Source organism: Pistacia vera, unplaced genomic scaffold, assembly GCF_008641045.1.
Source record: "Pistacia vera cultivar Batoury unplaced genomic scaffold, PisVer_v2 Contig292, whole genome shotgun sequence".
Lineage (NCBI taxonomy): Eukaryota > Viridiplantae > Streptophyta > Magnoliopsida > Sapindales > Anacardiaceae > Pistacia > Pistacia vera.
Window position 1 is genome coordinate 897,798 of NW_022196104.1, and position 12,763 is coordinate 910,560.

The window sequence follows — 12,763 nt, forward strand, 5'->3', positions numbered from 1 at the left end:
GGGAGTGGAAATTCCACGATCCTGCACATATCCTCTTTTTAGTGGACAGTTTCTCTTAGAACAAGAAGGTCATTTGACAGCCTCTCATTCTTGACAAAAATTCCTTGTCCTCCTTAAGCTTCTCTCTCTCCGCTATTATTTAGCAAGCTCTCATTTAAGTGGGATATTCTAACTGTAAGCTGCACCAAACCCTTGCAGTCAGTCAATTCCATGATAGTTTATCATTCTCACAAGCAACAGACTCTTTTTCTTCATCAAGCTCCTTTCTCTCCTCTGTTTCAAAGAAAGACTCCCGTTTAAGTCAGCATTTTCAGCCCGTAGAGCAGCTGCCAAATCCTTCCATTCAGTCAATTCCATAGAAATTTTCCCATTCTCATGGGCAAGAGACTCCTTCTCCTCTTCAAGTTTCTTTCTTTCCTCGGTCCCTAGTGCCAGAGTCCCACTGAAGTTGGAAATTTCTACCTCTAGAGCTGCTACCAAACTCTTGCAGTTAGCTAACTCCGATGAAGCTTCTCATTCTCATGTTGATAAACTCCTTTTCCTCCACAAGTTTCCTTCTATCCTCCATCACTGAAGCAAGAGTTCCATTTAAGTTCTCATTCTCCAGCCGTAAAGAAGCAACCAAATCCTTGCAGTCAGCTAACTCCCTTGCCAGTCTTGCTAAAGTTCCTCATTAATTAGCATATCTCTACTTCCTGATTCATCAAGATTTGCACGAGTTTCCTCAGAGTGGTGCTCATCTACTGCACCGTCAAGGCTGGGTTTTACAGTAGCAAGGGTTGAGTAGCGCTCTATAAGCTTACTTAGCAATACCTCCAAGCACTCAGTAGTACTCTCACCAGAAACCATCTCTTTTGCACCAGGATCCTGCAATGCATCACTAACCAAGTCCTCCAATCTATGTATCTCACCTTCAATGTTGTGAATGCGGTCCTCATTCGTAACCTTCTCAGCCAATTTCTCATGCAAAACAGTCACTTCATTCTGCAGTTTTTCATTCTCAACTTGAAACCAGACTGCCTTTGCTGAAATGTTCTCATGATCAGAGATCAGAATCTTCAATCTCTCAGAAAGATTTTCCCTCTCATCCATAATAGCTTGGAGTTCAGCCTCAAGGCCAGATATCCTCTTCTGTGACTCTTCCAAATCAGCAGCTACCGATCCACAATAGTTTTCCAGGTTATCAATCTTCTGCTGGAGAGTACTATTCTCCTGATTAGCTTCCAAAAGAGCAGTTCCCAACCACTCAATCCTATCCTCAGGTTCCATAGACTGCATGTGTGAGGGCATGTTAATTCTGTCCAGAACTTCTTCCCATCGTTGCACCAAGAGGTTTCTCTCCATTAAGGACTGTTCCAGCATTTCATTTTGTTCAGCCAAGCCATAGAACTTACCTTGAAGCTCCTCGTACTTTCTTCTCATATCATCCCCTGAACTAGTGCTCAATGGTGCATCTTCTTTCCAGGCATCCATAACCACAAACCCAGCATCAGTATAGGACCCTCCTATAGAACTCTTCTGATCCCAGTCAGTGACAGCCACAGAATTACCAGTAGCTGATCTTGCTAACCACTCAACCTTTTCAATTGTGCCTCTCGAATGAAACTGCTCAGGTAGATCTAGGTCTTCCAGAATCTCTTCAATTCTCTGGAGTACAGAGTCCTTGAGAAGAAATGATTCTCTTAAAGCAGTCGCTGAGTTGCGAATGTATGAAAGCTCAGATTCAAGAGCTTCCACGCGCTCACCTGCCTCCATATAGGACTTAAGTTTTGTTTCTAGCTCATGAAGCCTAGCATCCTTCAACTGTAACTCGTGAGAGCATCTCTCCAGTTCATTGGATGTCTGGGCCAGAGACTGCTTGAGACTATCACGCTGAACAACCAAACCTTTCCCCTTGGCAACAGCAATGCTGAGCTTCTCTCTGATGGAAGATACCCGCTGGTCTGACTGTTCAAGTTCACTTATCTTTTCCTTCAATTCAGAACGTGCAACAGCAAGGACTTCTTCTGCCTGACTTAAACTTTCCTTCAAAGCAAGGATTTCAATTTCCTGCCTAAGGTTCAAAGCAGATAACTGATGCACCTTCTCCTGAAGTTCTATCAATTCCATCTCCTTGGATCCAAACTCTTCTGTTGATGAAGTCACCTGCTCACCAGCCTGTTTGTACTTCTGAACAAGTGAAGACACCAATGATTCAAGGTGTGAAGCTGGTGTTTTATCTAAGTTGGTTCCAGTGCAGTCCAGTTTCACTACACCCTCAACATCTTCTATTAACTTCTGAATGGCATCTAAATCAAGACATTTCCGGTTCAGTTCCTCAATATCGTTTGCTCTCCTGATCAACTCTGAATTTAGTTCATTGTTTAAGGACTGGAGTTGCAGTCTCTCACCTAGAAAAGTTTCCAGTTGATCCACAATGGTTTTATACTTGATGTAGTCAATCGAATCAGGCGGTGTCCCACCTTCAATGTTCATCTCATGTTCATCATCCACAGCCCCACATGAGTCAATTACAAGTTTCCTAAGCTCACCATATATCTTATGCAATATAACAGAAGTTGATTCATTCTTTCGGAGCAAATCATTGAACTTCTCTTTCACTTCTTCAGAGGAAGAACAGACTGTTTCATTGTCAGCACGAGCAACTTCTAGTTTCTCCTGTAGATCTTCAATCACCTTGATGGTGGCACTTACAGAAGCAGCAATGTGGCTATTTACATCCAAGCCATCATCAGTGCTAGGTGAGATGGCAGAGGTTGACACTCTCTCAATAGAAACATCAAGCCTTCCTATTGTTTCAATAATTTGAGCAATGGTAGTATTCCATTCCTGTTCAAGTATCAACGCCCTCTCAGTTGCTTCCTTCTGCAAACTTTCTAATTGATTTTCTATTGCCAAAGCCTTCTCATCTGAACTTCGCTGTAAATCATACAATTGACTCAGCAACTCACTAACTCTTGATTGGTACTCACTCACTTTTACACCAAGCCCAGCATATTCTGCTTTCAGACTAAGGCCTTGTTGTTTTGAAGCTTCGTAGAGAACTTGAAGCTCATTGTTCTTTTCTTCAAGTCCCCATACATGTTCCTTTACAGCTTCATACAGAATTCCGAGCTCAATGTTTTCTGCTTCCAAATTGTCACTGTGTTGCTTCATAGCTTCATATTCAACCTTGAGCTCTTTGAATGGAACTTTAGAAGCTTTTCTACACTCCTCTTTAAGCTTTTCAGCATCCAGGTGCAACTGCTGAAGCAATACCCTCAAACTTCCTGTTTGCTCTTTTGTTAAAATAAAGAGATCTCTTGGTGATTGATCTTCAGTCACAGCCTTTTCTTCTGCCTCATGTTCATCATGCTGCACCTTTGACTCAAATGCTTGAATTAATCTGGATACCGCAGGTGAAGCTACTTCACCACTGGACCTGTTAGAGGACATTGACTCAGAGTGCATCCCTTCAATGGCCTTTTCAAGGTTCTGCAGCAATTTCTCCGCCTCCTCTAAGTGTTCTTTTAGAACAACCAACACAAAAGAATCATCAACAACATCATGCTCGAGCAGATTAAGCAGTGGCTCTGCAGTAGGTCCATCAGGTGAGGGTTTATCCAACATGGGAGTGGAAATTCCACGATCCTGCACATATTCCTCGTTTTTAGTGGACAGTTTCTCTTTAGAAACAAGAAGGTCATTTGACAGCCTCTCATTCTCTTGGACAAAAAATTCCTTGTCCTCCTTAAGCTTCTCTCTCTCCGCTATTATTTTAGCAAGGCTCTCATTTAAGTGGGATATTTCTAACTGTAGAGCTGCAACCAAACCCTTGCAGTCAGTCAATTCCATAAATAGTTTATCGTTCTCACAAGCAACAGACTCTTTTTCTTCATCAAGCTCCTTTCTCTCCTCTGTTATCAAAGAAAGACTCCCGTTTAAGTCAGCATTTTCAGCCCGTAAAGCAGCTGCCAAATCCTTCCATTCAGTCAATTCCATAGAAATTTTCCCATTCTCATGGGCAAGAGACTCCTTCTCCTCTTCAAGTTTCTTTCTTTCCTCGGTCCCTAGTGCCAGAGTCCCACTGAAGTTGGAAATTTCTACCTCTAGAGCTGCTACCAAACTCTTGCAGTTAGCTAACTCCGATGAAAGCTTCTCATTCTCATGTTGATAAGACTCCTTTTCCTCCACAAGTTTCCTTCTATCCTCCATCACTGAAGCAAGAGTTCCATTTAAGTTCTCATTCTCCAGCCGTAAAGAAGCAACCAAATCCTTGCAGTCAGCTAACTCCATTGACAGGCTTGATAAATCCCCTTGTGATCTTTCCAAGCTAAACTGCAATTCAAGTGCCCTACCAGAAAACTCCTGAGCCTCTGCCTTCACCAAATGAACTTGGTTTTCAAGCTCCTCCCTCCTGCTATCAACAACCAGGAGTTCAGACCTGCAATGTGAAAGCTCTGCAGCCAGGCATTCTCTCCTCTCTTGAACTTCATTAAGGGAGGTACAGAGCACAGATATTTCTTCAAGCAACTGATGATGCCGATCAAATTCAAACTGCATATCAGACATTTCAGAAAGTTGCAAATGAAATATATCTTTTCCAAAACTTGTGAGATATAACTCTTCCTTCAGTCTCTCAAAAGAATCTGAATAACCACGCTCAGCTAGGATCAAACTATCAGTTCCCAACTGTGCATTAGAAACAGGTCCTCTTAAATTTAGAAGAGACTGGAACTCATCCTCACTAAGCCTCCTTACCACCTCCTTGAGCTGCAAAAAGCTGACTGAGAACCCATCTCCAACAAAGGACTCAGTTTTTACAGATGGACTCAACATTTCTTCCGCCACAGATCTTCCTTGAACATTACCCTCGGTCATATACTGCCGCTCGTTATAATCTTCTGAAACCATAATACTATCCGTGTCTGCTTGAGCCCCTTCTTTCCAGTCCTTTCCATAGTCAGCACGGAGTATTTCTGATATTTCTTCGTTAGCTAAGCCTGCCACTACATCTTTCAACTGACTTGTATCTTGATGACTAACAGCCAAAGTACCATCTGCTTCTTGAGAATCCAGGATGGGAGATGAAAACCCAACTGCATCCGACATGATGGCTGGCAAAGTTGACTCAGTGGCATAATCAACCTTTTCAGTTGGCTTTACTTCATGGGTAATCTCATATACATCAGTCACTTCTGAAGCTGATTCTTCAAGTTTTGCAACACTTCCAACAAACTCAGAGAGAATGAGATTCCCATCTCCTTTATGCTCTGGTTCATAGCTTCTATCATCAAATTGCTTCAAACCCGAACCATCAGCTTCCTGCATTGCCCCTACCAGCAACAAATGAGAATTTAATTATACGTCAAATCCACACATCAATTATCAAAATTCTCCAATTGGTTTTCCATAACAGACAAACGCAAAATAAAAAAGTAGTATTAAGACTAAAGAGAAGGAGCGCACAACCTACATCTGTTACCTGATCACCCCTCGCTTGAATCGAGGACGTATCAGGAAGAATTTCTTGTGAAAAGACTGACTTCAGACTCTCATTAACACCATCCGTTTCGGCAGTAACTATCTCCCCGTCTCTTGTATCGATTAATTCCGACAGAACTGACACATGAGAAATCACAGCCATGTCAGCATACTTGGTTTCCCCTTCAAAAACCGGGATACCTACAGTTTCTAAAGACATTTCTCTGGCTTCCTCAACATCAACATTTTGAGTACTCTCCCCATTATGGACTGAGGCGTCTATGTTAACAAGCCCCAATTCCTGTGGAGGTAATTCAACCTCATGAGCCAACGGTGTTTCGAAAGAGCTTGATTCAGGTACAATGGCCACTGATGAAGGCTCACTGGCTACAACAGCAACTTCAGGATCCTGTAAATTCTCAGTTGAATTTGAATCCACAACTCTCAGATTCATCTCAACATGAGATGCATTTTCCTCTTCAGGAGTTAAAGATCCGGTTGGTGCAGCAGCATCAGCTGATGCTGCATCAACATCGGCTTCATGCTGCTCAGATTTACTAGACTTCTTTGATGATTTTCCTTGGCTACTACTGCCCTTACCATCCTTCTTTTGACGAAATTGTTGGAGCTGATAATAAATAACTCAAAATTAAAATGTTTCTCATTCAATAAAAATTCCTCACTCACTATTTGGTAGCTAAGATATCTAAACTCAAGTAACTTCAACATAAAAAATTAGAATACTAAGTTTACTTCTCCATTTTCACAAAACAAGGATCCAAAACCCTAATGTCATATCTTGTCAAATTAAGCAGCTAAAAAAACAAGTTTTCCATAACCTAAACAAGGTCAGAATCTGCAACATTTTCTCAGCAACCACACAGTAAAAATAACAAGAACAAGTACTAACCTTTTTACGGCCGGCGGCAATCAGATCGGTACGGTTCTTGTTCTTGTCCATCCAATCCACTCCGTTTCTGCGCCCGCTTTAACTCAAAAAGAGTTAACTCCACCGACAAGTCTCTTTCACCATTAGATCCTGTCTCTCTTTATTTATGCCCAAAACAAACAACCACACAATAAATAACAAAACAAAATATTCCGCATAATCAATTACAAATTCCTCCGCACATTTTCTCAGCAACCAAACAGCCAAAATGATGAAACCAGATTGATTCAATAATCAAAGAGAGCATACCTCGATGTCGATTCGCGTCGATCTAACTCAGACGTTGAGATGATAAACAGTCCATATATAAAATGAAAATTTATTCGGTTTGTTTTGTTTTGCCTTAGATCTAACAGGAGCTTCGTTTCGATTGCTGGTAAAATGTCAAATTGCTGGCGAAAAAAAGTTTCAAATTTTTTTTTTTCACTGTTGCTAGGTTTGTCTTAACGGTTACGCAACTGACGTTTGGTGTTGCAGAAACGCCGTCGTTTATAAGATTATTATCCTTCTAGTGTCACTGGCTCAGTATCATAAACCCGTTCCCTATTGGGCTTAAATTATAATCTTTGATTTTGAATTCGATTGGGTGGTCCAAATTGTCTGGACTTAGACCGGGTTATACTATTCACAAGACCATGGTCCATATTTTGGACTACAAACCGAAAACGAGAATCTGGATCCGGAATATATATTATAAATAATTTGTATTTTGTTGATAATTAAAGAATAAATATAGAATTACCTGAAATTTTATTAATATTGATTTTAATTTTTTTTATAACTAAAAAACTTATAGATTTTTCTCGTCTTAGATACATATCACATGCATTATAGTGAAACAAATAATATAATATGATGGAAATAAATTAATTTAGGGAAGGAAATAATAAAATTAGAATGAAAATAACAAAATAGGATTTCAAAATAATGAAGATGATTAAGATAATGTTTTATTTGGTCAATAGTTTAATGTTATTATCTTTTTTCTCCTTTGTAAAAATTTTACTATAGGACATAATCAACTAATATGATATTCTTTATTTGGAAAACTATATTTTTACACATAATTCTAACAATTTTCATTTATATTTTTAGAATATACCATAAACATTAATATTAAATTTATAAATTTTATATTCTAAATAATTAATCAAAATAATCATATTAAAAAAAATTACAGATCAGAAAGGAAAATATTGTTTGTGTGTGTATTAGGGATGTTTAAAAGAACCGATTGGAACTGGAACCGGTGGGTACCCGGGGTTTGGTTTCGATTCCTACTCGGAACTGGCCGTCAAGGGGTAGGTTCCGATTCCAAATTTTTGGAACTGTTGCTGTGTGGTTCCGGTTCTGGTTCTTATAATTAGGAATTGAAACCGAAATCAAAAACCAAGACTAATATAAAATAAAATTAAAGAGTAGGGGGTTAATAAAAACTTTCGTAGAAAAAATAATGTGAATACATTTATATTTATATTTCATAACATTTAAAGTAAGTTGGTCTGACTTTTGAGAATCTATCTTTACAAAATAATGAAGTTTGTAATTTTGAATTTATAATTTATAATTTTATTTTTGTTAACAAGTTCCAGGTGGGGGTATTTGTAAGTTTTTAAGGGTTTTTTTGCCATTTTAAAAACTTTTGAGGGGTCATTGTAATTTTATAGGGTACCAAAAACCGGAACCGGAACCGTTGTTACAGGTTTCGGTTCCAAATTTCAACGAACCGTCGGTTTTGGTTTCTTTAAAAAATGCAAGGTACCCGGAACCGAAAACCCCTAGTGTGTATGGGCAAAAATTTGTATTAGGCTTGGACCAAGTTTAACTGCAATGGGCTCTACACCACAACCCACAAACAACGAGCTTTACATCAAAGCCCATACATTGAAGATCCACTTTACGAGGTGGCCCATTCTATCAAGTTGGTTTGTTCTACGAGTCAGCCATTTCACTCCATGAACTGGGTCACTATGTGATTTGGGCCGCCCTACGATTTGGGCCACACTATGAGTCGGGTTGCTCTACAGGTTGGACTATTCCATCAATCACACGACCCGTCATCGACTCTAAGGATTAGATCTCATGACCAAGTCTCAACTAAACTCCAGGTCTGCAGCCATGCAACGCGATACTAGAAGGGGAATTACAACATCTTTACCAAATCAATAGACATAAAATCAATACTCACTCCCCAGCGAGACTCCGAGTCTCATGGAAGCTCTAACTACTCAAGCTTCCTATAAATACCAAGTTCGACCCTCTTAGAAGAGACATCAAAATATATTCTAGACTTTAGTTTTACACTACCAAATTCTCTTCTCATACTTTTATTGCCGTCGATTCTCACCGTAGGGTCAAGTTCCGACCACTCTACGATGCTTGTTGTGCCATAGCTCCACATTCACGGTGACTTCTATCACATTTGACTCTTTCTTTCTTTTGCTTAGTCTCCTTCTACTTGTGCTGACTTGAACATGTGAGTGCTTACGACCGACACCACATCGGTGTTAAGGACTTCGCATTCATCCTCCCATTCTTTGTGTCTCTAACTCTCTACTCACAAGTCTAGTAGGTTGTTGGTGGCCTCATCATCACTAGATCAAGCGTAGAATTTTTGACCGTTTGATATTCCCCTAGGGTTCGTTTATCTTGGGGGATTTATTAATAGGTGTTGGGTCGGTTTTGCGTCCTCTTTCCTTTAGGTAGACTTCTTGGGTTTGAACTCCAGCCAACCCAAACCTTTATTCCATTGCATATTCGATTTATTATTTTCTTAGAGCATAATTAATTTATTTTTTTAGGCCAGTTTACCATTGATTCTCGTATCCATATCTTTAGACGAGCTTAGTTATTTTTATCCCGACAAACCTAATTTAATTTAATTTAATCGAGTACCAAACAATGAAGCAGGACTATAATTCTTTTCACTCCATTAGAAAATCGAGATTTTATTAAAAAAAAAATAAAAAATTGTAAACTAGGTCATATCTGCAATAGTTTGAATCGAATTACCATAACAAATAACATTACCCTTTACTATTAGATCAATGTTTTAAAAGAAATAAATCCAAACAATAAGTAGGATTTAACCATGTTGTGGTTTGTAAAGTATGAAAAACAAAAGCATAGTTGAAATCCAATATACCAAACAACCTTGGAATGGTATGACTCATGGTTGTTAGTATCCTACGATACCCGATATATATCATACGATACGATTCGATACAGGTCGTCAACGATACATATTAGAGAGTGTATCCTAAACTATTAGATACGCTGATATGTATCCTACAATACGATACGTATCCTTAAAAATATTGATATAAATCGATACGACTTTATTAATTTGGGCCAAAGGTTCAAAAAAAAATTCGAGCCGAAACCGGGTCACCAAACCCGATTCACTAAAACCTGTCCAAATTTACCTATTTTGCATAGGGAAAGTGAAGAGGAATATGTATTGCCCATTTTACATGATAATAATAATATGAGTGGAGATATAGATATTGGCATTGATCTTTGAATTTTGTGATTAATTTTGATTACGTAATATCGTAATTTAAAGTCAATAATACCACAAAATTCTTTAATTAATCTTTGAGATTATATTAATTTTTAGAAAATTTTGATTATTTTTTTAATTTTTTTAAAAAGATGTATTTTACGATAAGATACGTGATACTTGATTCAAAAAATTAGGTTTTTGATATACGATACGATACACGATTTGACGATTCGACAACCATGGTATGACTTGTGAAGAAGGAACCCAGTTCTATCATCTCTTTATTTAATTTATATTGGGAATCTTTTAATGAGCTGCAGCCTGCAGCTATTGTATTCAACAAGTCCACCCTCTTTTTATTCATAATAATTTATTTAAACCTTGTAGTTGTTGCCCACAACACAATTGTGTTTGTTTAGTGCACAGCACGTGAACGCCCTTTAAAAGTCAATGTTAACTTTCAATAGTCAATATCACCTTTTATCTTATTTATTTATAAACGAGTTCAATATGGAAATAGAATTAAAGCAATTTCTTTACATAAAATATTTTTTTAAATTTAATTAAGTCCGAGACCAATTTGACTTATTTATTTGTTAAAATAAATACTTCTTTTAATATATATATTTTTAAAGAAAGTTAAATTTTATTCGCCTCTCTAAGAGGTACTTAAATAAAAAAATGTCTCCGCTTTTATTACATACTATCAAATACTTCTATGCTTTTGTAAGATTTTTTTTCTTTAATCAAAGTGTCAGGGCTAGGTGAAGAATACATTGACTAATCTTCGAAGAGAATAACACAAAAACCTACCGTCACGACGGCCAATTAAAATCACGAATGCTCAGATGAAAAATCAAACTTGAGATCGTATGTCTATCTACAATTTGCCCTAGCTAGTTGGATTTTGCAAGATTTTCAACAAGAATAAGTATTAAAAATAATGAAACATTGAGAGAGTTTGAGTAGTACTTGAAATAAATGTATTTTATGAAGCATTTTTTCTCATAGTAAATAAAACGTTTTGCATGAAACATTTTAAAATGGCATTTTAAATTTTACGTCAACCCTTGTGAATCTGAATGTTCTGACAAAATATTATCTTGAAATCACAATATTTGACGAATCTGTTGTTTTGTTTTAATGACCAAATATTATCTTCTAAAAAACGACCCAAATCCTCAAACAAGATCTTCCAGACTGTTGCTTAGTGGCTGCCTACACACTAAATTAAAATTCAATTAATTTAACAAAGGTAAACCAACATGCAATTGGCTCTATGCCAATAGTGGATGAATCTAAGTTTAATTAATATTATCACAAAGTTTTTTTATATAGATGAAATTAATATAACAATTTATATTAATTAGAGGCATCTCCACCGAGCCACTTGCTTAAACATGGAGAATCTTCCCCCACAAAATTATTTATAATTATTAATTAAATTTTGAGTCTCGAGGCAATTGCTTTTATTTATAGACCACATGTGACCTCAAACACAAGTCATACACCTAAATACTTTGTTTATATGTTTACCTTTGTATTATTTAAGTATTTTATTTTGTGGGCTGACATAATTTAATCCAATTTTAATATTTAAAAATGGTTTTTATTTTAAAATTTATAAACTTATCGATTTACACATATTTTCGTCATGTTAAAATTTTAAAGAATACCACAACGGAGATAACTACATTATATTTTATTTTATTTGACCATATAAGATGATATAAGCAACCTAACTATTGAAAAGGTTGTGGACTTTTAACTCAAGAATGACCTAACTTAAATAGCTGGGTTATAATGTATTGATTGAAACATTAAATAATTTAAGTTTGATTTTTATATTGTTTTGACTTTTAAAAGTTTGATGATATTCTTATTCTTATTCTTATCAATTATTTTGTGGAATCCAAGTCCAACCCACCAAGCTTCTCTTCTATTGTTTATTCCCTATCAACAGCATGCCGTGTACTTATTTGTATCCATTAAGATAATGCCTAAATAAGTCAAAATTTGTGCGTATCTCTATAAGATAGCATCGTCTATTATTTAAAAAATAATATTGTAAATTAAATTGGATCACACAGATTTATTTCCACAAAATCAAGGTTGAGTCTTTTTGTGAGCATTTATGACTAAATTTTTTTTTTTTTTTTTTTAATCGAAGTGTACAGACCAGTTAACATACCTCAATCAATCTTCTAAAAACCTGAAATTGATACAAATAAGTAGGTTCAAGTTCTCATAAACACCTACATAACCAAAAATCATTATTTTCTTCATTCTTAAATAATAAAGCCAAGGTCTCGTTTTTTATCAGGTTCTAAATCAAGGAATTTATAGATTAATAAAATATAAAAACAATTAACTTTATATGTCTATATGCTCCTGATTGAACATTAATGGTTTTTTATTTTTATATTGGAATTAAGAACATTAACAATCTATTAGTAGCATAACCCTTTAATTGTTAATTATTATTTATCATTATTATAATTTTAAGCCAAGACTTACTAGCCCGTGATATTCATAAACTCGTAATATTATGTATCATACCCTTTATTAAATTATTTTATTATAATATAATTAAGAACTACAAGAACCACCTTCACTTTTAAAAATAATATAAACATAAAGATTGGGCAATGACTTTAATGTAATCTTAAACAAAGAATCAAATCTGCATTCGAATATTTTGGATTGTCACGATAGCACTAAACATATTATATTTTATATCAAAACTTTTGAATGATATGGTTAGATATAAGTCAAACTAGGCAAAATCTATTTTTAATAAAAATTAATCTTCATCTAATTACCCCAAAGTCCCATAGATGCAATCG

The 12,763-nt window shown here is 36.3% G+C and overlaps 1 protein-coding gene across 1 annotated transcript; it reads right to left on the reverse strand.

Moving 5' to 3' along the window:
- Positions 1-198: 198 nt before the first annotated feature.
- Positions 199-6,802, reverse strand: LOC116134924 (WEB family protein At4g27595, chloroplastic-like). Its single transcript, XM_031420605.1, has 5 exons — positions 6,662-6,802; positions 6,374-6,510; positions 5,456-6,091; positions 693-5,304; positions 199-509 (listed from the first exon to the last, which is right to left on the reverse strand). The coding sequence occupies exons 2-5, from the start codon at positions 6,422-6,424 to the stop codon at positions 199-201; spliced, it is 5,610 nt and encodes a 1,869-aa protein (XP_031276465.1). The 5' UTR covers positions 6,425-6,510; positions 6,662-6,802.
- Between the last annotated feature and the right edge of the window lie 5,961 nt (positions 6,803-12,763).

Bases quoted from the DNA above. Each gene is read 5' to 3' on its own strand.
- LOC116134924 (XM_031420605.1), bottom strand. From the start codon at position 6,424: ATGGACAAGAACAAGAACCGTACCGATCTGATTGCCGCCGGCCGTAAA. The intron at 5,305-5,455 runs GTAGGTTGTGCG...GGGGCAATGCAG, and splicing joins GGGGTGATCAGGTAACAGAT to GAAGCTGATGGTTCGGGTTT. The intron at 510-692 runs GTAGAGATATGC...GAGAATGAGAAG, and splicing joins AAATCTTGATGAATCAGGAA to CTTCATCGGAGTTAGCTAAC.